This window comes from Toxotes jaculatrix, chromosome 23 (assembly GCF_017976425.1).
Source record: "Toxotes jaculatrix isolate fToxJac2 chromosome 23, fToxJac2.pri, whole genome shotgun sequence".
Classification (NCBI taxonomy): domain Eukaryota; kingdom Metazoa; phylum Chordata; class Actinopteri; family Toxotidae; genus Toxotes; species Toxotes jaculatrix.
The window spans coordinates 11264668-11290721 of NC_054416.1; the positions used below are offsets into that span (position 1 = coordinate 11264668).

A 26054-nucleotide genomic window follows, 5' to 3' on the forward strand; every position below is an offset into this window, starting at 1 on the left:
GTTCTTCAAACAGGAAACATGTCTACATTGTGACCCAAAAAAGAAATCTGACCTCAATGACAAAATCATATCTAATGGTACATGCATTTTATTTGCAAAAAATTGGTCTAACATTTTATTAATTTGACACATCAGCCTGCAAACTGTACCTGGCTGAATATGTTTAGACTCTCTGAGGCTGGTAACGTGCTTCTGACAGCAGATTACATGGTTATCCAGAAGAATACTTTTACTCAGAAATTTAAACTGAATACTGTATTTTCAATGTAGGCTTTAATGCTTTCAAAGTACAAGAAAATGCAGTTATATTTATCAAGCAGTAATTAGTGTCTATGTTGCAAAGACTACAATGTGGCTGCAAGAGGAACCACCTCTGTCTGTGGTTTGCTCTCTAAGAGGAACCATCTGGTCGGATATACAGTACACACTACATGAGCGTGCCTGCAAAAAAAAAGTGTGTACGATACATAAAGGTACAGAGAGGAATGGCTACTAGTGCATTCGTTTATTGTCTTAAATGAGGAAAATGCAGCGAACAGAGTGAATTTAGGAGATAAGTTAGAACGTGAGCACACCCTGACAGAAGCCTGTGCAGAGATGCATGGCTGCACAGACACTGTACAACCAGATAAGTTAATTATCCAGCCAATGGATTCACTCTGAGCTGCTGCTGCTGCTTTGCATACCGAGTCTCTGTCCAACAGTCCTGTACTGGATTATGAGGGCAACAGGACGACATATGAAACAGAAAATTCCTCATTACCACGTGAAATTTCTTCATTCATACTGTTGGCAGGACATGTTAAACCCCTATGAGGAGAAAATAACCTGGTTTCCTTTTTCCATCTCTTCCAGCTGAGTGAGGATGCATCTGTTTTGCAACTCCGTCTTATCCTTCTCCCTGCTGATGGCGTCCCCCCTGGTGAGAGCCACTGTGTCAAACAGCTTCAAAGACTGCAGCCATTTTTTCTACATGCAGACACCACCTGCAGGGTTCAGAGGAACCAGCCTGAGGAGGATCTGCCAGAAGTATGCAGACAAACTGCGCTACGCCACGTTGTATGACAGCAGTCACCGCCTCCCCCGCTACTCAGCCTACATCTTTAAGAAATCTGATGGAAAGAGGAGGATTGACACACCCTGGATGTATGAACCTCAGGTACAGTGAGTAACACTGCTTTGTTTGGTTCAGCTGTCCATGACTGTTTTTCCTAAGACAAGCTTTTTTTCTACTTAAGTGACTCTTGATCTTCCATGTCTGTCATTAATAACACATTAAAAAAATAGAAATTGTATTGATGACTGAATGTTTTGAAGCTTGGGTTTGTACTGGAGAATTCTGTAAAGAAAACAAAGCCTGTACAGAGCTCACACAGGACTAATAAGCAGCAAGCACCATTCAGCACTTTCAGAATGAATAATACCTCTTTTTTATTCTCGGCTTTTCCCTCCAGTTGCTTTCTGATGATGAGACTGGAAACATGCGAGCACTTCCCCTTACTGCAGACACCCCCCCTCTGATTGAGGACAGCCAGGCTGTGCTGGAGGACTACACAGATGCTGTAGAGTACCGACGTGGCCCACTGAATCCCGACTTGCACCAAGCTGAGCCAGATGACAAATCCTCCACCTATACCCTGACTAATGTAGTCCCATTAATCACAGACTTCCTGGATACCTCCTGGAACCCATACTTGGACACCGTTCGCCGGCGCCTCAATAACTTCTGCCATGGAAAATCTTTCATGGTGACAGGGGTGACTCTGTCGGGGGCGGTCATCCAGCGAGATAACAGGGAACGGCTAGCAATCCCAAAACACTTGTGGCTGGCGTACTGCTGCCCTCGGTTTGACCGTAACTCACCATATGAGGTGAGGTTTATGTTTCCTAGTTATGGGGGCTATGCCCTGAATGGACAGACTGGCCACAGTGTGGTAGAAGTCCCTCTGAAGACTCTGGAGAGCTTCCTCAAGAGCCAGACAGATATAGATAGCGACATGACTCTTTTCTATAAGGGCTGTGTGTCAGAAAACTCCTTCAAGAAGAAGAGGAGAGACCTGACCAGCGTTCCAGTATGAAACTGGATGCACAGCATGGATAAGACTTAACTGTATGCTAAATGGTTCTGACCAGTGGGCCTAACTTACTGGTTTTCATGGTCTATGTGTTCAAAACAAATGTAAACTATGCTCCTGAAATGCTCTACCTCACTGCTTCGAAGAAATATGCCCATTACTGTATACTGTATAAGACAATTCTGAACAATGTGTAGTTATGAAAATACTAAGTGAAAATAAAAGTGTATCTGTCAGAAGTATGAATTATTTCTAACACAATACTGAATATGAAAAAGATGCTAAAACTTAAAAAACCATGCAGCACAAACAGACCAGAAGAAGAAGAAAAAGCAGCCATGAAGACATACTCTTTAACAGGAGCTAAGCTCACACAGTGGCATGAAACCCACAAGAACCTCTGACATTCTGTGGTTCGCCCTGAATCAGTCAGTCTTTTGCATTTCATGAACAGCTGAACCGATATATCACATAAGAAACTGTCTTTTCTTTTTCACTACACTCTGCTCCTTTACACACGACGCTAGAGAGCTTTGAAAACAGTGAAATGAGCTGGGGTGCTTGTTTCTGAACGGAATATGAATAAGTATGAAAAATAATTAAGTCTAAAAAAAACTGAAAAGATTGTAAAGATCACTGACAATGTTACAGATCAATAACACATTTAAAAAAAACATTTACTAGATGAAATAAGAAAAAAAAACTGTTTTGTTACATGCACATTGTGGTTTGTGGTTAAGATGCTAAATGGGGCCAGCTAAACAATGACCAGCATCAATCCAGCTTCAGGGATAAGGCCTCCATCTACACTCTGACCAATGCACCCCTGGACACTACTTCTCAGTGCATCCTAAGCTGCCATGATTGTAAAACATTTGGTTACAGCCACTGGCAAGCTGGCATATATACTGTCACAGCTAACTGCTGACCCATCGTTGGTTTCTCTGCAACTTATAAATTGCTGCATTCCTACAGAAACTGCAGAAAATTAAAATTTTCTGAAGTAAATTCAAATATTGATACATTTTCCCACATTGCTGAATGATATCAGTGTATTCTACTGACTCATTGAAGCTATATCTGATTTATAACGAGGTACATATTTAAATCCAAGATGCCAGTACTTAAAAAAAAAGAACTTGTAGCTCAGCATGAAATACAGGTAATGTTTGACTTCATGGCTGTATGCTGTGGCTGTTCCTCCAGCTGTGGGTGGATCTGCTGATGTTTTGCATACTGAGTCCAGATTACAGAAAGCAGAGTGTGAAACCCGTGTTAGCCGTTGTACTGAGCTCCATGGGCTGATACAGAGACACACTCAATCATTTGTAACGGCTCACAGAAGCATACCTGACATATCATCTCATCCACATCAGAGACCTCCTGATTATGGCGTTTTGGGTGCAGACAGCTTTCCTGCTTGTCAACATCATAACATCAGCGGTAAGAGGGAGAGTGGAAAAAGAGCTGTCTCCAGAGTGCAGAGAATTCCTCTATATGGGAACACCGCCAGCCGGGCTGGAGCACCACTCCCTCCGGTTCATTTGTCAACATTACAACAAGAAGCCACGCTATGTGACGCTGTACAACACTGTGGACCACATACCTGTCTACTCTGCCTACACCTTCAAACGCACAGATGGGGAGAAATGTGTGGATGTGCCTTGGATGTATGAACCTCAGGTAAAGAAAACTAGAAGGTTGGACCTGAGGTCCAGAAGCCTTTTAACATGAAAAGCATGCACATTTTTTTCTGTATTGAGATCAAAGCTTTAAAACATGCAGATGGTGTAAAACCATATTCTACTTTTCTGTCATCATCATCCTCTCATGTGCACCGGCTCTGTCGGTCTGCCCACACAGCTATCTACATCCTCTGACACAGACGAGATGCAGCCCTTCCCACGTGGTTACATGCACATGAATTTTGAAGATGCCCAGGCTGTTCTGGATGATTATACAAACGCCATCCTCTACGAGCGTGGTACCCTCAACCCGGATGAGCATCAGGACGAGCCTGACGACAAGGCCTCCACCTACACCCTCACTAACGTTGTGCCTGTGGTGCCCGACTTCAACAACAGGGTCTGGAGCAAACAAGAGCACACAATCCGCAAACGGCTCAACAACTACTGCCGCGGGACAGCTTACGTCGTCACAGGTATCACCACCTCGGGGAAGATGATCCGCCGGGAAAACATCAATCGCATTGCAGTACCCACATACTTATGGTCAGCCTATTGCTGTGTGGACTTTGACCACAACGCACCTTACAATGAGCGCTACAAGTTCCCGTCTTTTGCTCACTATGGCCTCAATGAGGAGGAGAACAACGAGGTGGTTGAAATCTCTGTCCAGAAGCTGAAGGAGTTCCTCAGGAAGACCACCTTTGTAGACCAGAACTTTCAGATCTTTGTCAGTGACTGTGTCCCGCCTGCATCGAGTAAAACTGAATAAAAACAAATAATTGGCAGCTATGTGCCACTGTCATGTTCTTTTTCTTCTTGTTCAATAGGCACAATTTATCACAGACAGAGATTTTGACCTGTCACAGTACGAAAAAGCAAAGGTTTAACTAAAGGTTCCACTGTGGCTCAGTTCAGGTGTCCCAGTGAGACATGGCAATGTGACAGTGAGCCAGCATGCACCGTACCACGACCCTGAAACTGAAGACACTAAATGGAATCCAGCCATGATTCATTCTATCATCGAGAATTATTTTAACAGTGTTCTTACTGCATTTTGAAATAACTGGATTGGAAATAAATTGATTCAGAAATAACTGGACATTGGTCTCACTGAAAATCAGTGAAAATTAGCAAAATTCACACACTTTGTCTAACTTGCAGCAATAAACCTGCAAAGTGTTATGAAACTGTGTGGAGCTTTATTTTGACACATTCGAGAACAGCTTTATGATAATATACACACTGCTGATTAGCCACTACTGTTGAAACCTGCTTTAAAATTAGTGCTTTAAAGCCACTCATAGGATTGTTTTTATATTTCTCACCATACAGTTTGATCCTTACTACTGGCCTACATGAAACAATCTCATAGTACTACAGAGTAAATCCAGGGCACCTGATCTCCTTCTGTTCTCTGACACATGGACTTACATGGCAGTACATTCAGTTTCTTCCTGACCTGGATTTTTTTTTTCCTTTCTTTTATTTTCACTCTATCACTGTAGCCCTCTGTCTGAACACACACAAAAAAACACCAAACCTGAACCCACAACATCTTTACTAAAGCTACACGTCCACAGCTTGAGGAAAGTCTTATTTTTCATGAGAGAGTATCAAGTCAGTCATTTTTCTTTCTGCTGCAGTTCACAGCAATAAAATGCTCTTAATGATAGATAACATTCACCGCTTCTGAATTACTGCTACGGCACTTGTGGCGTTTTGAATATATGGAAAATACTTTACAATGGGAGACCAGTTTGCTCCAAGTACGGACGACACACGGAAGGAAATAGTGATAGAATACTGATAGAGCTGGGACAGAGGCTGTACTTGCTACACATAGAGGATTCACACTGGTGTCTTAGAAAGAGACGTACGAGAGGGAAAAGAGACGTCTGCAACGACATTCAAGTTGAAAGATTGTGGGGAAAAAGAGCTGCAAGGATGATACCTGCATCAGCAAACTGTGCCTTACCCGTGGCAGCTGTCGTGACTCTGCTGGCCTGTGTGTTGCTACAGGGGGCTCAGGCAGGAGTGGTGGGGGACTTTAACCATGTGGAACGCTGTAAGGACTCTCTGTACATGGGGACTCCACCTCGAGGCTACCTTGGCAACTCCTTTAAGAAGATCTGCCAGAGGTACGAGGACAAACCGCGCTACGTCACTCTCTACGACCCCCACAAACACATCCCCATCTATTCTGCCTACACATTCAAGAAGTCAGACGGCGAGAAGAAGGTGGACTTCCCTTGGATGTTTGAGCCCCAAGTGAGTGTTCTTTCAAAATGAATCTAAATCCGTTGTAAACTGTGCTTGTGCATGTAGATACAATATACTAAACATTCCATTTATTCTCACCTAACAAGTAGTTTAGTGAGCCAGGGCCACAACAGTACTATCGCTGCAGGCAACACAGTAAGCCTGAGATAAGCTACTTTACTGGCTATGAATGGTATTCCAGTGAGATAGTGTTTAATGCTCTAGTGCGTAGTTATGCAATTGCAAATGCTTTTTGTGAATAAGGCAAATTGGCTGAATGTGAAGTGAGTAAACAATTAACTTCAGAGAAGTTATAAAACTGAACTAAACTGTCAGCAACACTGTGCCTTTCCCTTCTTTCTCCCCATCTTCAGTTAGCCTCAGAAAAAGCCAGCAGTAACATGGAGCCATTCCCACAATCTTCAAGCATGCACATGAACTTTGAGGACACCCAAGCAGTCCTAGAGGACTATGCCGACGTGGTTCAGTACGAACGAGGACAACTAAATCCTGACGAGCATCAGGCCGACCCTCTGGACAAAGCCTCCACCTACAGCTTGACGAATGTGGTACCTCAGACCAGGGAGTTCAACTTGGGTCCCTGGGCAGAACACCAGGACCTTATCCGCAAACGCCTCAACAACTATTGCCGCGGCAAAGCCTTTGTGGTCACTGGGGTCACCACCTCCGGGCACACCATCCGTCGCAACAACCTGGAGCGCGTGGCTGTACCCGAATACATGTGGTCGGCCTACTGCTGTACAGAGTTTGACCAAAATGCACCATACTTTGTGCGCTACAAGTTCCCTGTGTTTGCAGCTTATGGGCTGAACGATCGTGTCAACAACCACATGGTGGAGGTTCCTCTCAAGAACCTAGAGAAGTTCCTAAAGGGGAGGATGGATGTGGACAAGAACTTCCAGATTTTCTATAATGACTGTGTGCCAGATAATTAAAATAAAATGGGTGTGAGCTCTCATACAACTAAAAATGAGAGTGAATAAGAAATTTAGTACTAGACTATAGAAATTTTTAGAAAGAAGAGAATTATTATTTTCATCAGTGATTACTCTGTAGATTATTTCCTTGATTAATCGTTTGGTCTGTAAATGTCAGAGCAGTAAAAAACAAACAAACAAACAATATGTTACAATATCCCTGAAACCAAAGGTGATGGATGTAAATTGCTTGTTTTGTCAAACATACAGTTAAAACGAAAAAGATATTCAGTTTACATTACAACATATGACCAATAAATGCCACAGATCTTCACATTTGAAAAGCTGGAACCACAGAATCCTTTGCATTTCCTGCTTGAAAAATGAATTAAACAATTATTGTTGGTTAATAAAATCCCAATAAAATCCAGTGAATGATAAAAGATACTGTCGCAAAAGTTTTTTTTTGCCTGAAGTGAATTAAATTTCTTATAAACAATATTCACAATACTTCAAAACACGTAGTGCTGCAACAGCTTTCACTAACAATCACGTCCTATTTAAATCTTAATCCACAGTTTTTGACCATTTAGCTTCATTTGCATGTTCACACCATGCTGTTATACAAATAAATATAAAATAAATCCTTTAGTTTTGAAGCAAGGAAAGAAACTACTGAGGGAAAAACTCAAAGTTTGTCAAAGAAGCTTTGAGATTCAAACAGGATTTTAACTGAACAGTTATGAGGAAACTGATCATCAGGTTGTTTAGTCAATTTGTTATTCAGACACTTTGTAATGATTAATTTCATCCACAAGATGGCACTACAGATCATCATAAAAATACATACTGACAATGCAAAACAAAGGCTGTCTGTCCATACAGGACACTGACAATGAGAAAATCCCTCAGTTTGCTATAGGACACATAAGATTCATTTGTCTGAAGCAAAAATAAGTCTGCCACTTAATTTACTTTCCTTTTCTGGCAGTCTGAGGCATACACAGGTTATAAAATGAAGTCTGATCCAGAGATGATACTCGTTTCCATGCCACCCACCCTCTCCTCTGCAGCTCTGTCTTCTCCAGTTGACATCCATAGTAGTGAGGGTCAGCAACTAGCAGGTAGCTGCCCTTGTCCCCAGTGCACACCCCTAATATCCCCTTAGAGGAATTGTCCCTGTCCCCACCCATCATGACTGGAGACCCATGTTTCTCAAAGTGCTGATGGAGCTCTTCCACTGCAGCGTGCTCCAGTTCCGCCTCTCCACCTCTAATATGTACCAACTTACAGGGAACATCATAGAAGTAGTCCAGGACCAGGGAGGCCTCAAAAGTTCCTACCCAATCCCTGGAGCCTGAGAAGGAGCTAGGCTTGTCCCCCATGGCAACCAAGGCCTGCTGAATTTCTGGGAGGCTGGGTGGGGGTCTGTTTTGGTGCTTTGGTGGACACCAGTTCTGGCAAAGCCAGGAAGTCATTGTCTCAATGGTGCGATAGCCACATCCCCAGCCTCTGTCATCTTGTCCATCACAGCCATAATGGAAGTAGAGATAGTCTCCTTTTATCAGAGTACACTTCACCGGATGTGTGAGTGGATTAGGAAGACCAGTGTGGACATTCTTTGATAAGGTTTGGTCCATCTTCTTAATCCTCCCCTCTTCAGCTCCACTTCCTCCCCAGTCAATCTCTTCAGATCCCGCTGCTACAACCGTCTCATCCATATTTACCATTGACTTCTACAGAGCACACATTTCGCTTGAAACCAAATGCATTTGAATAACAATAATAAAAAAAAAAAAACTTGCCAGCTCTATATTACAGGTATTACTCACCCGACAGTCGCCTGGTGTAACTGCAATTGCTGTCCCCGCGACGCACTGGCCAAAACTTTTGAGTTCCGCCTTGCCCCCACTGACGGTGATGCCTTCAAGAGCCTTTATGTGGCGCCGTTTCATCATGTAAACTTAACTTAAAGTTTATTTTTGAACTGTTAAATGTTAGTTATTTAATTGTGGAGATAAAGCTACAGTAATGAAGAGCAGAAAATAAATGCCTTCCATCTATGTATTGAATGAAAGACGTAGCTTAATATACTGATATTGATTTTCTGAATATTTGTGACTTAAAATGTTTTGACAGTCAAACGTGACACATTTCGACACACCTGGCTATAAAAACAATAATTAATTAACAAATTGCTACTGTTTTGTCCGAGAAACATGGCCACCCTGATAAATTACGCACGACTCGTCTCTTTTTTCATGGTTGTGTCATCTTTGTGCCGCATTTCCTCTGCTGAGAAAACTCAGGAGAACGTAGGACTTGAAATAAAATGCGAAGAAGTCACAGTGAGAATAACCGTAAAGAGACAGTTTTTCGAGGAGAAACGGATTCCGTTCAAACCGGAGCATCTGAGACTTGGAGCAAGGTCAACGCAGGAGAGATCATGCGGACCAAAGGAGCAGATACCTGGCCGTGAAATGGTCATTTCTGCAGGGCTACAGGAATGTGGGACTGAGTCCAGTGTAAGAAAAGAGGGAGAGATGAGCAAGGAAAGGAAACTCAGATAATAACGCTTCTCATGTGTAAAGACATGCTCCATGAACTAACTGATTTAACACAACTAAATGTAGTCTAATGTGCACCTGGTAGCCAGGTGTGTGGAAAACTGAATAATGAATTCCTTGCACACTGCCAGCAGAGTTTAATCCTTGTCTTCTTCTGTTTTGATTTCTTTATTATGGCTTCCATTCAGGTCCATGGTGAGTGGCTTGTCTATTCCAACCAGCTGTTACTGTCTCCTGCTGTGGTTCCTACCTCTTCAGGCAGTGTAATAGTTAGAGAAACAACTACTGTCATACCTGTTGAGTGCCATTATAAGAGGTAAGGCTGATGCCGTATTATTCCATGAATTCTCATGTGTGTACCAAGTGAAAACTTTCCTTAACTCACATTTATGCTATTATGTCCTGTTTTACTGGAGTAGAACACTGCCACCAGCTCTTTGTAATTACCTGGGCCTTATTTCTGTGTATGCACAGAAAACAGACAGTAAATGCAGAACCATTAACCCCAACCTGGCTTCCTATGACATCCACTGTCAGTGTCTTTGGCCTTCTGCGCTTCTCCCTTCGTACCATGGCAGGTGAGGCTACTATCTGTATCAATGAAAGATTTCTCTAACAGCAGTAGGTGGCACTATTTTTTTTCCTAATCAATATGAACTTCAAAAATTGTCTGTTCCTCTACAGATGGCTGTACCTCTCAGCGGAGTTCCTCTGTGTACCAGCAGGGGGAGGCAGTGTTTTTGGAGGCCAGTGTGGAGGCTCCTCTGCACCCTCCTCTCACTGTATATGTGGACTACTGTGTTGCAACGTTGAAGCCTGACCCTCTCTCTGTGCCAAGCTACAAGTTTATCGCCAAACATGGGTCAATCCTTCCTGCTAAGAAAAAATAAATAAAATATGTAGCTCAATAAAATAATACTTACTCACTTGCTCTTCCATTACAGATGTCTTATGGACAGTGTATTACCAGGGTCTTCATCTAAATTCCTCCCTTGGGAGCAAGAGACAGACAGACTATGCTTCAGTGTCCAAGCTTTCCACTTCAAGCAGGAGTCTGGGGAACAGGTGCCAACACCTCACTGGACAGCAGACAATTACTTTCTGAATGATAACAATAATTGTCATTGGGGTGCTATTTGTGCAATTCATTGCACTTATTGTATTACTCTTCTTCTTGCAGGGTATCGGTTGTCATGCGTTTCCCATATACATTTCAGCTGATCATGCCTAAATGTACTTGTGATATTGCTGAAATGGAAACTGGATCAAATGTACTTTTTTTAAAAATTGTCTTTCTTCTTGTAGATGTTCATCAGCTGCCACCTCAGGGCCACACTAAAACAAACCTCACATGACCATCTTTATAAAGCCTGCTTCTTCCATAGGCCCACATTCAGGTTAGGCTCCCAAACTGTTCATTGGTGAAGATCATGATTTGGTCTTATGCCATTTTTGTGTGTAGCTTAGCTTGACATCCACTGAGGGTAACTGTATTTTATCACAGCTGAGGTGTATTTTCATAATGTTTCTCTGTCATTCAGCTGGCGTGCCACAGAGGGAGACAGTGCCCTGTGTGAATGCTGTGACTCTGACTGCTTGAGGCAGTCTGCAGAGGAGAATAGTGGCTCCACTGAACACACAACTCGACCAGACACAGGTTCCTCAGCCGTGTACACAGTTCTTATGTTATTTTTTTTTTTAACCAGATGTGCTGAATACAAGAGACGGTGATACCACAGCAACTTATTTTATGCATACATAGCACATGCAGTTACGTGGTCACTAAACTAGCTGTGTGTGTGTGTGTGTTTGACAGAAAAGAAGCACGAGGCCGACACAATCGTTGGGCCACTTCACACCCTGCCACGCTCCCATTGGACAGGTCGCCTGTCAGTCAATCACTAAAGAGCCTTTTTTCAATTTAGAAATGGACTGGGGGAATGGGACCACGACCAGGGGAGTTTAACAATAAAGCATCCATCACAACGTTTTTCTCCTGACAGCCAGAGCTGCTCCTTTTTTGAACGATGATGCTGTGTATTATACTATAAACTGTCATTTAACCCCAAAGGATATGTTGAAGTTACTATTATTCATGTACAGTAGGGACTTACTTATCCTGTTTTTCTTTCAGTAGAGCAGCACATTTAAATGTCTGTGAGATGAGTTCATAGACGCTCTGTTTATAAATGTGTGTCTCATCTGAGACAGACGAGTAGTAGTTTCATCCTGACTGAAGAATGGGTAGTTTTTCATTCAGCCATTAAAATTGATAGCCATGAAAACAAACCCAGGAGGAATTTCCACAGAGAGGTCGAAGAACTACAATGGAACTTAAAATATCTCAGAGGCAACAAGCATACTAGAATAAACAGACACCGGGGTAAGAATGGGACAGCTTCGCAGCCATGCACTCTATGTGCTTTGTGTCCTCTGTCGTGTAGAAACACGCAGTAGGAACACTTGTCCCCGTGAGAGGAAATGTGACAGACCAAATGGGAAACCTGGTAGATTTCATGGCGCAGTGTCTTATTCCATGACATCAGGTCTACAGTCAGTCTTGATCTTTATCCCTAAAAACAAGCCATTGTATTAATTTAATTAACAATTGTGTTTTGAAGAGGATCTTTCTGGACCTAGAGTGTGCTGACCTCTCTCTCAGCCAAAATGATTCTCTTAAAATTTGCTCCACAGATCAGCAAAGAATAAAGATTTTCAATCAGAGATCTGAAATTTTGTGAATGGAATAGCTGAAACGTGTCAGGGCTTTGCTGTATAATGTTGTAATTTTGTGGTTTGAACGGCTCTGTGATTAGTTATGTTTATAGCAGAAAAATTTAATCCTGTGCATTGTAGGTTTTTTTGGACACTTTATTTCAGTTTTAATATTTCTGTAAAATTAGCATCTCGCACAAGAACTGACAGCTTCTTTCACTTAGATGAAAGTGGGGAGCTTGATTACATTATATGTTATCATGCCATCATGCTTTTGATTATGCTCAGGGCGTGAAAAATGAATTTGTTTCCACATTAAGTTTGTCTGATGTATTTATGAAGAAAACTGTTAAAAGAAAAACAAAAAAAAAAACAATCTATTTTGAATTATTAGTCATAGTGTGACAGGCATGTCAAAGCTTTTCCTGCAGATAAATCCAGGTATACCAATTCTAGTTTCAGCCATCCAAATTCAGTGGTACAGTGTTTTGGCTGTTGGGGCCTCCCTTGAGTGGCCAGTTGAAATAGTTAATAATAGTTTCTTAATCGTCTTTAAGACATCTGGCATGTTTACCTCCTACCTAACCCTCATTGCACCAGTGTGGTTAATGCTTCCCTGTGTTGCTGTGTCAAATGTTCTGACTAATGTGTTACACTGGAGTGTGTGATGCAAGCGTTGGTCTTGGCATAGCCCATCAGATACTGTTGTTTGATGTGTCCCTTTGTTGGCGCCTCTCAATCCTTCCACTGCCGACAGGATGTAACCTGGATTATGTTTTTAATCAACATAACGAGGGGATATTGTCAATTAACATATCTGTCACATGGAACAATGTTGATGCAGAATTAATCTGCATGACACTGACAATGCATCTCATTTGTTTTGTATAATCTCCTCCCTCGCACTAGAATATTTACAAGTAGCAACTGAAACATGATGGATATTTTTTATGGTTACTTTTGGGCGCTCACAGCACTTTGTCAAGGCTTGGGAAAGATCACACTCTTGGTTAAATATTGAAAGAGTCAAATGTGACTTGAATCATGAGAACTGTGTTTATTAACATTTAACCAAAAACAGATCTTTGTCCAACCTTAACCAAAGTACTTTTATTGCCTAAATCTGACAACATGCCACACTCAGGATGTGAGCCCGTGTCTCTGGTGTCAAAGTCCTGGGTTTGTATGCCTACCATCCACCCAGCCATGTTCCTAAAACACCTGTACATGTAGCACTTTCTTCATTCAGAAAAAATGTCTTGTTTCTTGTACTGGGGTCACTCACCTCTCCGGTGTTTGCTTGTCTGAGGTCTTGCTTCAAAAAGTGGTCCACAGTGTCCCTATTCTGGGCAGAAGTCCCAACAATTTTGCTGAACAGTTGAGTGTCTGAGACCATGTTATCCAACACACTCCTATAAGAAAAACTACAATTCTGAATACTCAAATGGAGGAGGGAGACATGTAGCAGACTTGTAACAGCAAGAGTCAAGATTTGGATTAGTGTGTGGTGCTAACTGTAACCAGAGCTGTCAGTTTTATTAGAATTGATTGAGCTGCCAGAATGACATGCACACTCACAGATTAGCACAGTGAGAGATAACATACCTAATGGCAGCCAGGCAGTTGTGTGAAGCTGATGCGGTAAGAGAAAAATTCAAGGTGGGTTAGATAAGAAAGCAAGTGGCACTTTAACTGGAAGCAACACAAGACACAAGGTGAATCCAAACAGTGAGGTTACATTAGAGTATACAGTATTTGTTGTTTCCTTTTGGTGCAAATGGAGAAAGGTAAATAAGAGCAAGGAACGAGGGAGGGGCTGAGCCTAGAATAATGCTCTACTGTTTTTACTCAACTTACTATGGCTGTAAAATTCGAAAGCCCACATATACTAGAGTAATCAGATTATTGCCAAATGTTAGACAATTGTCCTATTGTCTATCAGGCTTATGTTGTCTGTTTCTTTTTTCTTCAGCAAGAAAGTGTAAATAACCCAACCAGACAAACTAAGAGAAAGTCAAAATGAATGTGCACGCATCTAAGGAGACTCTCTAATATATATATATATTTATAACCACATGGTACAGAATCCAAATGGAGGTGAAAGGCTGAGTTGGAATGTAAAACCTGCAGTCTGAAGCAGTACAGGGCGTACAGTCAGGGCTCGCAAGTCAGGGAAATAGCAGACAGGACAGCCAAAGGGGTGGGGTGGGTGGGAGGGGGGGGGGTGGTCGTGAAGAAATGACAAGTGATGAGAGGCCCATTGAATTACAGAAGGTGTGAGGCTAAGGGCAGCTAGGCCAGAAAAAATACCACACAAGGCAGCTTGGCAACAGGAAGAATACCAGACCAGAAGAGCGAGAAAAAACCCCCCTGATGATAACAGCCAGAGTACTGCTCACAGGGCAGCAACAGGAGAGAGAAATATCTGAAGACCGAAGACATAAGGGGACACATTCAGGGTGGTAAAGGTGAAAAAGGAGGGAGCATAGTCAGAGAAAAGATGTGATGTTGTTGTTAGGCAGTCGGTCCAGTGCTTTGATTCAGGCTGAAATTTCTCAACACCTATTAAATGGATGGCCATGAAATTTCGTAAAAGGATGAAACCTACCAGTTTTGGTAATCCCCTGACTTTCCCTAGTGCCTCCAGCAGATTGACTTTTTTTTTTGGTGATATTTGTCATGAACGTTGGTGTCCAGAAGCAGAATCTTATTGAATCTGGTGATCCCCTGACTTGTCATCTAGCTCCACTAGCAGATCAAAGCTTTGTACAGACATTCATGGAAATGTCTCAGCCGCTGTTGGATGGATATTTCTTGAAAGTTGGAACAGACATTTCCCTGTCAGGGGGAATTTGTAAAAGTGTTCAGTGTTCAAGATGGCAAGTGTAGGTACTGGGACAGACCCTTAGCTTTGTTAGTCTTTACATTCTTCAGGAGTAGTTGTTAAAAGGAGTGGTCTATAGTTACACACTTGTCTTTTTTTTTTCTTTTGCAACCACAGCATCGTGTTGTTGGCCAGCAGGTAGCTCAACTAGAGTATTTGGGGGTTAAATCCTTTACTCATGGGCCAAATGACAGCATTTAGTCAGGGAAAAACTCCAGTGATGAGGCTCCCGTCCTGGAATGCTCTCCACACTTGTGGCCATCACCATGGGATCACCATAAGTTCAATAGAGTGATAAGATTCTTGTCACTGTGGACGCCTGCAAGCTGAAACAATAACTTCCGACCTCGTCAGTGGCTACTGTCTTGGCTCCTGCCCTGGCTCCTGTGTCTCTTATAGTCGGGTCCCCTCATTCTTTTATGTCAGCTTCCTGTCTTGTGTCGCGCCAGAGGAGTAGACCTAGCTGGCTGCGAGCCCAAAACCTGGATGAGAAAGTGAAAAGCACAAACACAAAAACACACACTCCAACGTAACAGCTGTGCACTTTCACTGCCTTCTATATAGTACGATAAAGCTTCTCCCTCGTTAGGCTCTTTTAAACACCCATGGCTATATTTGTTTATTAACTAGTGTGGTACAGGGAAAGAGCATTTGGGTTCATCCCCAACTTTACATCGCCCCCTCCTCTTTTAAATCACCTTAAATTCAATAACCATTCCAACCAAGGAGTCAGTGTGACTGGACTCCCCTGCCCCCGCACTCCCCAAACATCCCTCACCTCCCTCCCCAATCCCCTGCCCTGGTCACGAAGCATGGCTCGCAGCACGTACCTTGTCTCCCTCTCCTCTCTCTCTGTCATGTTGGCTCAGACATAAGCAAACAGCCCTTTGAGCAAACAGTGCAACAATCTGTCAACATTGTCTTTCGCTTAGTACTGCGGTAACTGTGTAGTATTAAAGCTGACTCATATCAGAAGAAATACAGACATAAACATGTAAATCTAGAAAAGAATGTCTAGAAAATGACCATCATTTATGGGGAGAATGTGTAAAACATATTTAAATGCCTAAAAATTTTGCAATCAATTCATATTAAAGCCTTATTTGTCCTTTGTTTATGGCATCACGTTTTTTGGGAGGGGCATTTTGGCATCATACTTTTGATAAGTCACAATATGATACTGTCAATCAAATTGCAATTCAAATATTTTTTGTTGTACTTTCTAGCTGTTTGATCACGTGTGCACTCATGTACACATGCATGTGTGCGTGCCATACATAGGGTCACATAGGCTTATGAAACAGCAATGCTAATGTGTAAGCTTGGTAACTTTTATCAGTGTTCCCAAGTATTTGTGAGAGAGGAGTGTATCACTTGACATTGCATGCTGGCGTCTGATAATGCATATGCAAACATACTTTTACTTCCTGTCTGATGGAAAAGCCTCCAGCAGCCCCAGGAGGACACCCCCCCTGTGTGACACACAGAGGAGACTTCCAGGAAATTTCAATATATTTCCTTTACTCTGGCTCCAAAGGGGCTGTCAAGGGTCAGGATCAGGACATGGGACATAAATGTGCCTGTTTAGAGAAAAGAAGACGTCTTTTAACGCTTTTTCTCTGAACTGTTAAGTAGTCCAAACTGGATATTTACAATTTACATTACAATACATACTGTTAATCATTTCAATTTCAACATCTATAAGTGTAATCAATTGCAGTATTGTGCAGTGAATCAGTAAGGCCACCATGCCTGATGTGTTTATCCTAAGCCTATTTGTTTAATTCTATCACATGAAAGCCATATTGAGAGGAAACTATTGATTACAGCCATGGATGGCCTCCAACACTCACACTGAACACGGGCAGATTCCTTGCAATAGCTTGCCTTCTCCTGTGGCAGATGCTTTCTTTTGATGATGGCACAGATAAGTCATTGTTGCTCCATGTATCTGGGTCAGGTCACGGGTGGGAAGCGCTCGCAGCAGAGAAGTGATGAGTCTCCATAGTGACCACAGTGATGTGTGAAAGATGAGGAGCTAAAATCAGACTTAAGAAAAAAAAATCTTATTCTGTGTTTTCCTGATCACAAAAACAAATACTTGACTTTTCACACACACAGAGTGAGATCTTTGTTTTCACCCCCTTTTCCATTTAAATTTGCACAGCTGGTGTTCAACACACAGCAGGAAATACCAACTGGAAAAAAAGGTGAATCAGTGAATCTATATCTATTTGTATGTTTTTTCTTTTGACAAACTTTGTGCAGTGCAATCACTCACACAGGCTGTAACCACAGGTACAGAATACATGGATACAAGGAAGATGCAACAAATACAGAGAAGTTTATCTTCAGTATTAGTAACATAAAGGACCGTTACTGATTAAAGTAAAAACCAACCTTAAGCCTTGAGTTTTTCAGTAGTTGCTCTGCCACGAGTCTCCGGCCTCCAGCTTCAGTGCTCCTTGACATGGATTGTCCAGTTCTCTGAAACCTACTGGAGAGATGAACACAATAACTGCTCTATAATAAACTAATCTTGTCCCTTTAAAAAATGTTTCCATGGCCTTGACACCTGATGGGTACGGACATTCAGGTGGGAGTTCTGGATGATCACAAGCTGTAAACATTGGAGGATGTGTGTCACTGTGGGAAAGGTGGGGGGGGGGGGGGGGGGGGCGGATTAAAGTTATACCTGTGCGTCTTATACTGTACCGTCTACTGACTGGACTGGCAAGTTGGCATCTCAGCGGTTGCAGGATGCCCACTGCACCACGACTAACCTACACATCATTATCAGTCTGCACAGGTTCTGTACAGTTAAATAAACAACCTGAATCTCGTAATTGTGTTTCAGATTGTTGAAAAGTGCAATTATGAGGTAGATTTATGTCAAACCTGGGTTTGTGTGTCACATCGTTAGGACCTCTGTGGTCACTGAATGCGCCATGGCACTGATGACAGATGCCTGTGATTGTCTTACATTAAAAACGTTCCGATTTTGACAATCAAGACTAAATAACTCATTTGATATTTAGTATCAATATTAACAGGATCCTAAAAAAAAAAAGAAATACTACTGTAATGACCGTCTCTGAAAATCATCCGAACAATGGATGGGAAGTCTCCGCTCGGCTTTTTTGAGACAGTATTTACCTTTTAGGCCAAATGTTTTCTAAACAGGGATCTCCTATTATTTAGATAACAATGAAAGAAAACATTTTTTGCCTTAAGGGAGGAGGTAGTTTAGATTGCCATCATAGAAACAATGAACAACTTTATTTTCAAAGTCATCAATAAAAAATCAAACAGGATCAGTTTTTAGAAACACCTACCGGATAAGTGCAAGAGATCCACAAAAGAGCTTCGTTTCCAATTAATGGGCAATAGACGGACCAATGGGCCAAACCGCGAGGACCCTGTGAAGGGCTATGCGGATACCGCTATGGAGTTTCCTAGTGAGTTATGGACATGCCTTCATGATTTTTTTCTCTGTACACTGGCTTTAGTCGTTAGTCTATTTTCACGCTTTACGCAAAGGGAGACTGCATGCATGGGTCGATGTTTAATCGCTCCCTGTGGAGCGTCAAAGGCGCGTCCTCGTCCTTGCGGGCTATCACGTTATCGCTGTGTCCTTAGGGGAGGTAAATAAAAGGTTTTGCCAAAGCACAGCAGTGATGCAAAGCCTGGTAGGTGACTGCTCTCACCAGCGGCAACAGATCTTTCTTTTTTTTGACACGGACCTACACGCTGGTCGGACCAGAGCTGGGTCCCCCCCGCGCACTTGGTTGTATGTTGGACTCGTTGGATTTGACCGGTGCCTTTAACCTGAGCCGAGAAGCTTGTGCATATATTTAATCATTTCACAATGTTTTTAAAACATGCGGCACCAGTTTGCGAATGTTGCAGAAAACGGGTAGAGGTAAGAGCGCTTGTAATCTTATCCAGTCCGGTGCGTTACTTTGTGTGCAGTACCTGTGTTCTGCAGCAGTCTATATGCTTGGTATTTCAGAGCACGTTTATGGATGTAGCTTGCAGCTGTTCTGTATTCACGTGTCCTATATGTGTACGGGTTTTGAGATGATTTAAAGCGTGTCTGGAGGTCGGGGTTTCTTTTCCTGTTGTCCTCTGATTTCTGCCAAACTCCACATCCTACGAGTTCTGAGACCTGTTTCTGAAATGCTGTGTACTTATATTTATTTAACACAGTTCATGGAAATTGTGTAATGGCACTTCTTAGAAGACTGCTGTACATTAGGATATAATGGTCTCTATAGCCACTGATCATTTAAGCTGTTCTAATTTATCTCCTAAATGAAGACATTGACCAAACTTCATCATGGGGGGAAGAGACACTTCAGTCTTTCTGAAGCTGCTGATGAAGCTGATGCATGGCATCATGCTGGTCCTGTACCTTCCTGAGTAGAGCAAGGCACTAAATCTGTTGGAGCTGCAGGGTTTATTCCCACACATGCTACAGATGCATTATTTCCTGTTACTGCAAGCCACTGAAGATAAAATGCTTCTGCTGAGGAGTCTGTGAGAATCGATGACCGGTTTGTTTTTCTGTCCCGTTCACTGGAAAAAACACGTCTCCAGTCACTTCTTCTCCAGCATGACACAGCAGAGCGGAAAGTTGAGGGTACTGAATGCGAAAGCTGAATCTGCACTTTTTGGCACAGTGGCTGCATACTTATGTCAGCAGAAAAGAGCAAACGGTTATTAAAGACTGACAGCTTATAAGGGATTCCAGCAGAGCTGAACAGGAAATTATGTCACACCTGTGTCATCTGACAGCCACTTATTTACAACTCTGCACTTTGTCATGGGGAAGACCCGTTGAAAATAGAGAGGAGGTGGCAGAGCATTCAACCATCCCCTCACTGAGATGCACTTTAAATAGTATCTCCTCATCAGCCCTCTGTGCTGATCTAGTTGGTTTAAATTGCGGGGCTCTTTCGGTGCACCTGTTTGACATGAGTTAGTTAAAATAGCACATGTCAAAGGCATCATCTCACGTGAGCATCCATGGCCACCTTTCCAAAGCATCTGTCACATACCTGGATTGAAGCTTGCCATTATCCAAAGCACTGCCACTTGTGGACTACTGCTTCCAATTCAAAATAGCAACATGGTTTTGGCAGCTGATGTTAGCAGACAAAGCTGTTAACTTTTAGTTTTGGCCACAGTCCTGGACTGCAAATTCCACCACCCCTGTGAGAATGTAGAGAGAGAGAGAGAGAGAGAGAGAGAGAGTTAGAGCGTGAGAGTGTGTGTGTGCATGCATACGCAGTTTAGATTGATGCATTCTCACGTAGGCAATGGCGGAGGTGAAAAGGTCACCGATAATCCTCAAGCCGAGTCACACACACTTATTTAACAAAGCGGCCGCGTTTTGGGAAGTGACAAATGTCAAAGTGTATAGAAAGGGGGCCATTAGTGTGTCTGTGCAGGCGTCACTTTGCCTTTGAAACTTCTAAATACATTGATATAAGATTATTTAAGCCCGCATGGCTCAGACATGCACTCAGGACCACAGTGCTGATCTGAATGTTTCCTCTTGAATAATAATATAGAAAGACCTCTAAGTGTTGTATAAACTCAAAGAATCATAGGAGGTCTGAAAGGGACCATATGTCCAAAGATTTAAAGTTTAGATAACAAATGGACTCTGCTGGTAAATTTACCAGTGTCTGACTAAAGTGGAAAAGCCACTTAACAGCCAGCAGGATGAAAATAGTGCAGTAAGATTTACTCTGTGTGTGAAATGCTTTGTAATTAGTCCCATTCAGTATTTATTTCCTGCTGTGCTTACAGCCTGTATTCATTATGAGTAAACTGTGATTTTCAACGAGCCATTGAATGGCTCTTTGAAAGTGCACATCCATAGTGAATATTGAACGTTATGCACCTGATGACACCATTTATGTGTATTAATGTGTGTGTGTTCATATTTGCTGGACTGTAAATCAGCAGGGATTAATTACAGGCACTTGCTCAGGGGAACAAGGAGGCAGCAATATTGTTACTCATGGGCATGGAGCAATTACTAGCTCGGGCCGCCGTGGAACACTGTGCACCACCAATGCTATGTACATAGAGAAAGTTCCTGTGGAACACGAGAGTGGTATGAGTCAGATGTACAGTTTTATAGACACAGACTGATCCTGCGTGTCATTGACAGTCTAATCCATGACGCTGGCATTGCAGAAAAGGGGGCATGGAGGTTAAGCTGATTATACTATTGACCTCTTAAAGGACCACTACTCATGTACTGCTAATAATGGTTTTATAATTCTTAACCTTATGGCTTATCTTATCGCTGTATCCCTCAGTGGTAGCAAACCTGCCTACCTAGTATTAGTCAAACCTTTTTTTTTGCAAGTTGGTGCTAGTTATCTAGAAATCTGGGAACTCAGTCTAGCCTGTATCTGACCTGTCTGCCTGGGAAGATCGTGTGTATTTTCTATCATCCTTTTGCGTCACACACCCAGGCTGCTGTGAAAGGGTGCATTCAGCATGTGGCACAGGGGAACGAGGCTGGATGCCCACATGACCCACAACAGCAGAACCACTCTCACTGCCAAGTCTATCCTTAGGAGTTTAGAGTGTGCAAGGCTTTCAATGGAAGTTAGAAAGTTTCTGGTTAAAAGTAATTTCAGAATAAGGCTGACGAACAGCCCTGTGATAAGGAAGGGTTAAACACGAACACAGTCGTTTCTGCGTTGTCATTATATTTGCAGGTTTCTGTTCAGTATCCAGGACAACACATGGTTTCTTAGGCGTCATGTGCAAGAATGAAACAAAATGAATCAGACGCTGCCTAATCATGCTGAATCATGCTATGGTGAGGATTTTACATGACACAGCAATGAAAGACAACAGGAATTCATTCTAACGAGGCTCAGTATCCCTAGCTACTCAAAGAGCTTTGTTCTGCAACTGACACGGACCTCTGCCCTCACAGAGGGTGAACACAAAATAAGAAGATCAATAGTCTTACAGCGTTGGTATTTGTTCTCATACATGCTGTTAGGTTACTGGATAAACTCCAGGCTCTGAGAACAGCATAGGACAGCAATGGTTGAGCATTTGCAGAGAAATGATATTAAAAATAAAAATCATATGTCACTCCCCCTGAAGCTCTCGGCAGACCGTGCATAAGACGCACGGAAGAGTCACCAGATGTGTTTTCACATACATACGTCACGCTGACGTCACGAGATGATGGGGGTTCGCACAGGTCATACGCATAACAAAAGAAACAGTTGTTCCAAAAGGTCTTGAGAATTTCATACATTTAAAATGTGAAAGAAAATAAACCATAACTAATAATAAGTGAATTGCTTTTTATAGTTCCCAGTCCAATAGTTTATCCTGTGAATATAAATGAATAGGAGTTTTTTTGGTTGCTGGATATAAACTGTACTGAAAGAGAAACACAGATTTCACAAGTTGCTGGAATTTAAATTAATCTCCATTTTTTTTATAATGGTAATGTTACTTTCTGAATGTGAGCCAATACTGTAATGTCACTTAGGTCAGATGTGCAGTAGCTGGTCTGTGAATAATTATAGCTGTATGAATATGAAAGTAGTGTCTAAATGAAAGTGAAAATAAAAACCTTTCCTTAGACTGATTTACCTTTGTTCTAGTTTCTTGTCCAGTAAAACAAATGGATGTGTGGTCATCACTACAGTCACTATATTGGGAAGGTGATCTTTAAAATAGTTTGTTGAAGTGAAACATGTTAGAGGAAGAAGGTCTCTAAGGGACAGTTGTTAAAGCTCAACATCATACAGTCATACAGATAAGTAAGATCATGTGTGAATCCAGAAACTAAAACAAACCTCTTTGGACAAATAGTTTAAATTATGCAATTAAGTATAATTTAAACTCCTAAGTCTTGCTTCTGTATATCAGACTGCATCAGTCTATATTCATGACTTAGACTTATAAATACCCATGGTTCAAAGGGGTCTCAATTTTGTTTGTGTACTGTGTTTGTGTACCTGTGATGGCAGGACTGCTTGCCTTGCTGTTGATAGTGTTGGAGTGGACCCGGCCAGGCCTTCTGTCCCCGCTGAGGCCAATCTGTGACCTGAGGGTCCTGAACCATTTCATTCAAGAAGCAAGAGACGCAGAAGTCGCTATGGTAAGAGGACATAAGAGCAGGTTAAGGCCACTGGAGAGATCACCCATACTGTACATTTATCAGTGTTGTTACTCTCCTTTTTTTTTTTTTCTTAGAAGTCATGTAGAGAAGGGTGTAGCCTGTTGGACTCTGTCACTGTTCCCCAAACCAGAGTTGACTTTGACGTCTGGGAGAAGAAAAATGTAAGTAACCTCTGAAAACAGCTGACAGCACATTTATAGATTAGCTATAAAGCAAATATAGAACAAGTTCATAGAAATTTTTCTACCTTTTAATGTGTAATCTTTTAACCACAAACACCTTCTTAGAATCAAACTTTTCACATATTCCTAGATGTCATTTTCTGTTAATCTGTAATTGGAGCTGAACTGATGAGACTCTTCATGTTTTCGGGAAGGCGTTGGAGCAGGCCCAGGAGGTGCAGTCCGGCTTGTGGCTTTTACAGCAGGCCCTCAGCTCGCTACGGAGCTCGGTCACCAACACAGCACTGCACAACCACATAGATAACTCCATTAGAAACCTGCTCAGCATCAATGCTGTGCTGCGTAGTCTCAACATCCAGGTGAGTTGCAGCAGATTCAGAGGTACAAATTCAAAACACAACAGGCCAGCAGCTGGGCTCACGTGACTGCTTCAGATTAAAATATATAAAATAGTTACAACTAATGTATTTTTTCTCTTCTCTTTAAATTATAGTGGTAATACTTGAGCTCAAGTTGAGTTTCTTGTAATGAAATAATGTTTTTTCTCTGCTAATGGAGAAACTGAGGAGTGTCACGGGACAGAAGTGTAACCATAAGTCTTTTGTGACAGGGCTGTGGGCACTGAAGCTGCTGCACAAGCTTCTTAGGTTGCTGAAGTTATGACAGCACAGCCTTTGAAATGATTCAGGTCCACGCTGAGGCCCTGTGAACAGACTAAATATGAATGAGCAGTCTGTGTCCAGGCTCAACGTACACCCTCGAAAAACCAGAAAAAATTTAATTAAAAAGAGAAAAAACCTCTTTGCTAAGCCTGGAATGCCAAGGTGATCAACGTAAGACTACTTTTAGTAGTTTTCAAGATGATAAGATTGCTGAAAAAATATACATTTTCCAATATGAGAGCACCATATTTCTTTGTATTCTCTCTCAGGAATTTACCCCACCAGCAAGTGCAGCGGGGCTCGAGGGAACATGGAGGGTGTCCTCGGCAACAGATCTGCTCCAAGTCCATGTCAATTTCTTGCGAGGCAAAGTGCGCCTCCTCCTTCTGGATGCACAGGCTTGTCAGCAAGATGTCAGCTGATCATCTGATCAACCGACTCCAGGCGAAGCTAATTTGTGTTTCCAAAGGCAAGAGGAGGGACTTGACACTGTTGACCTGCGCCCTGGCTGGTGGAAGCGGTGCGGAAAGAAAAGACACAGCCATCCTCACACAGGAGGAGGAAGCAGAAAGGAAAGGACGGTCCGAGCTGGGCTGTGGATGGACAGGAGATGATTGCACCTTGGAATGTAGATGTGACACATGGACATGGTGAAGCACACACAGACCAAAATGAGGCCTTTGGGAAGCACTGCTCCAATAGCTGTTTTACTGGCACTCTCTTGCACTTTGTGTGTGGATGTACTTTTGCGTGTGTGTGTGTGTGAGGTAAGACTGCAAGTTTAAATCTGCACGTAGTGTGTGTGCGTGTGTTTGTTTCCAGTGCGTTTGACCCCTACACTCATCTCTTCAGAGTGAATTATGGAGTGAAACACCCAGAAAATATTGATTGCACCTGGAAATTGGAGGACTGTGAAGTTGCGACAGGGTATCCCATTTCAAATAGTCAAAAATGAATGAGTCCTCACCCCACAAGTCTTTTAACATTTTTCAACTATGCCTCACAGAAAAAAAACTAGTCTCTTCTCTTGGATTTTTTTTTTCAATGAATATTTTAATATATTTTTAAAAGTTGTGTAATTACTATTTATACAGATTTTCTACTTTAAAGCTCAAGTCTTTGTATTTTTTAGTGTTGGATCTTTAGGATTTTAGCTGGGCTCTCCTTACCCTGTTCTCTTGTGTAACACTGAACACATTTGCAGAGGTGTTTGCCGACATCGTTTGCAATGGCACGCTGCTGTCTTCCTTTTTATAAAGATTGTATGTTACCGACTAGCTGTTACAGTTTCACACGGCATGTTCCTTCCCAACAACGCAACAAAAGACTACAAAGTTGATGCAGAAGCTCAGTTACAGTGAAGCAAGAGGGAGCAAGAGGTCAGCGAGGAGGGTTACATGAGAACTGTGAAGCGGTTCCGTCATTATCTGTGTCTTTGTTGCTTCCTAACCTACACTCAACCAGTCTCTACACACTGATAGCTACACTGCCTGGAAAAATGCTGTTTGGCTTTTACAATTAACATCCTGTGAGGCTGTAATTGCAAACAGTTTTCCAGAATCTGACGCTAACAGCCTCCTCCCTCCCACTATTGTTCATCATCAAACGGCAGACAGGCAATCAGTTAGTCCTGGGAACCTGAGGCTTTCTATCAAATGGAAGCTCAACTATTTCAGACTAGTTAAGTGTTCTTCCTTGTTTTTTTCCGTATTTTTATATCTTGTTGTGTAAGTGCAAGATGTTTTTAAGGATGTTTGTACATGTTTTCTTTCCTGTTATGTTTGTGTTGTTTTGTCCCATCACTGTATAATTTGCTATTTAAATACAAAATATTATTCTTGGATAAAGAAAGGATAGATGGAAACACAACAAGCGGAAGTCCGTCCATTTCATTCATTACCTTAAGCC

At 42.2% G+C, this 26054-nt stretch overlaps 6 protein-coding genes and 2 long non-coding RNA genes across 9 annotated transcripts; 5 read left to right on the forward strand and 3 right to left on the reverse strand.

The window, feature by feature from the left end:
• Positions 1-865: 865 nt before the first annotated feature.
• si:dkey-85k7.11 (endonuclease domain-containing 1 protein) lies at positions 866-2078 on the forward strand. Its single transcript, XM_041031825.1, has 2 exons — positions 866-1159; positions 1455-2078. Exons 1-2 carry the CDS (start codon positions 866-868, stop codon positions 2076-2078), a joined length of 918 nt encoding a protein of 305 aa, XP_040887759.1.
• A 1331-nt stretch (positions 2079-3409) lies between these two features.
• On the forward strand, positions 3410-4532 carry LOC121177500 (endonuclease domain-containing 1 protein-like). The gene is made up of 2 exons (XM_041031826.1): positions 3410-3758; positions 3939-4532. Exons 1-2 carry the CDS (start codon positions 3465-3467, stop codon positions 4530-4532), a joined length of 888 nt encoding a protein of 295 aa, XP_040887760.1. The 5' UTR covers positions 3410-3464.
• Positions 4533-5596: 1064 nt separating this feature from the next.
• si:dkey-85k7.10 (endonuclease domain-containing 1 protein) lies at positions 5597-7076 on the forward strand. Its single transcript, XM_041031235.1, has 2 exons — positions 5597-6031; positions 6397-7076. Exons 1-2 carry the CDS (start codon positions 5708-5710, stop codon positions 6976-6978), a joined length of 906 nt encoding a protein of 301 aa, XP_040887169.1. The 5' UTR covers positions 5597-5707; the 3' UTR covers positions 6979-7076.
• A 730-nt stretch (positions 7077-7806) lies between these two features.
• Positions 7807-8893, reverse strand: ufsp1 (UFM1-specific peptidase 1 (non-functional)). The gene is made up of 2 exons (XM_041031236.1): positions 8793-8893; positions 7807-8696 (listed from the first exon to the last, which is right to left on the reverse strand). The coding sequence occupies exon 2, from the start codon at positions 8688-8690 to the stop codon at positions 7932-7934; it is 759 nt and encodes a 252-aa protein (XP_040887170.1). The 5' UTR covers positions 8691-8696; positions 8793-8893; the 3' UTR covers positions 7807-7931.
• A 328-nt stretch (positions 8894-9221) lies between these two features.
• On the forward strand, positions 9222-11432 carry LOC121177501 (zona pellucida sperm-binding protein 3-like). The gene is made up of 8 exons (XM_041031827.1): positions 9222-9485; positions 9716-9843; positions 10002-10105; positions 10212-10389; positions 10472-10592; positions 10833-10924; positions 11069-11184; positions 11344-11432. The coding sequence occupies exons 1-8, from the start codon at positions 9222-9224 to the stop codon at positions 11430-11432; spliced, it is 1092 nt and encodes a 363-aa protein (XP_040887761.1).
• A 1049-nt stretch (positions 11433-12481) lies between these two features.
• Positions 12482-14117, reverse strand: LOC121177199. The gene is made up of 3 exons (XR_005893190.1): positions 13848-14117; positions 13528-13654; positions 12482-13007 (listed from the first exon to the last, which is right to left on the reverse strand). It is a non-coding gene; the product is annotated as an uncharacterized LOC121177199 (long non-coding RNA).
• A 2532-nt stretch (positions 14118-16649) lies between these two features.
• Positions 16650-18587, reverse strand: LOC121176804. The gene is made up of 4 exons (XR_005893073.1): positions 18462-18587; positions 17527-17623; positions 16980-17175; positions 16650-16706 (listed from the first exon to the last, which is right to left on the reverse strand). It is a non-coding gene; the product is annotated as an uncharacterized LOC121176804 (long non-coding RNA).
• epoa (erythropoietin a) lies at positions 18506-25611 on the forward strand. 2 transcript variants are annotated; one of them, XM_041030880.1, is made up of 5 exons: positions 18506-18584; positions 23151-23281; positions 23377-23463; positions 23679-23843; positions 24416-25611. In XM_041030880.1, the coding sequence occupies exons 1-5, from the start codon at positions 18506-18508 to the stop codon at positions 24566-24568; spliced, it is 615 nt and encodes a 204-aa protein (XP_040886814.1). In that variant the 3' UTR covers positions 24569-25611. The 2 variants fall into 2 exon arrangements, with proteins under 2 accessions (XP_040886814.1, XP_040886815.1); XM_041030881.1 differs by lacking the exon at positions 18506-18584 and adding an exon at positions 18923-19048.
• The last annotated feature ends 443 nt before the right edge of the window (positions 25612-26054 follow it).

Coding starts and splice junctions, on each gene's coding strand:
- si:dkey-85k7.11 (XM_041031825.1), top strand. CDS start 866: ATGCATCTGTTTTGCAACTCCGTCTTATCCTTCTCCCTGCTGATGGCG. Junction 1,160..1,454: donor CCTGGATGTATGAACCTCAG/GTACAGTGAGTA, acceptor TTTTCCCTCCAG/TTGCTTTCTGATGATGAGAC.
- LOC121177500 (XM_041031826.1), top strand. CDS start 3,465: ATGGCGTTTTGGGTGCAGACAGCTTTCCTGCTTGTCAACATCATAACA. Junction 3,759..3,938: donor CTTGGATGTATGAACCTCAG/GTAAAGAAAACT, acceptor CTGCCCACACAG/CTATCTACATCCTCTGACAC.
- si:dkey-85k7.10 (XM_041031235.1), top strand. CDS start 5,708: ATGATACCTGCATCAGCAAACTGTGCCTTACCCGTGGCAGCTGTCGTG. Junction 6,032..6,396: donor CTTGGATGTTTGAGCCCCAA/GTGAGTGTTCTT, acceptor CCCCATCTTCAG/TTAGCCTCAGAAAAAGCCAG.
- ufsp1 (XM_041031236.1), bottom strand. CDS start 8,690: ATGGTAAATATGGATGAGACGGTTGTAGCAGCGGGATCTGAAGAGATT.
- LOC121177501 (XM_041031827.1), top strand. CDS start 9,222: ATGGTTGTGTCATCTTTGTGCCGCATTTCCTCTGCTGAGAAAACTCAG. Junction 10,593..10,832: donor AGCAGGAGTCTGGGGAACAG/GTGCCAACACCT, acceptor TTCTTCTTGTAG/ATGTTCATCAGCTGCCACCT. Junction 10,925..11,068: donor TTCCATAGGCCCACATTCAG/GTTAGGCTCCCA, acceptor TCTGTCATTCAG/CTGGCGTGCCACAGAGGGAG.
- epoa (XM_041030880.1), top strand. CDS start 18,506: ATGGGCAATAGACGGACCAATGGGCCAAACCGCGAGGACCCTGTGAAG. Junction 18,585..23,150: donor TACCGCTATGGAGTTTCCTA/GTGAGTTATGGA, acceptor CTGTGATGGCAG/GACTGCTTGCCTTGCTGTTG. Junction 23,282..23,376: donor GAGACGCAGAAGTCGCTATG/GTAAGAGGACAT, acceptor TTTTTTTCTTAG/AAGTCATGTAGAGAAGGGTG.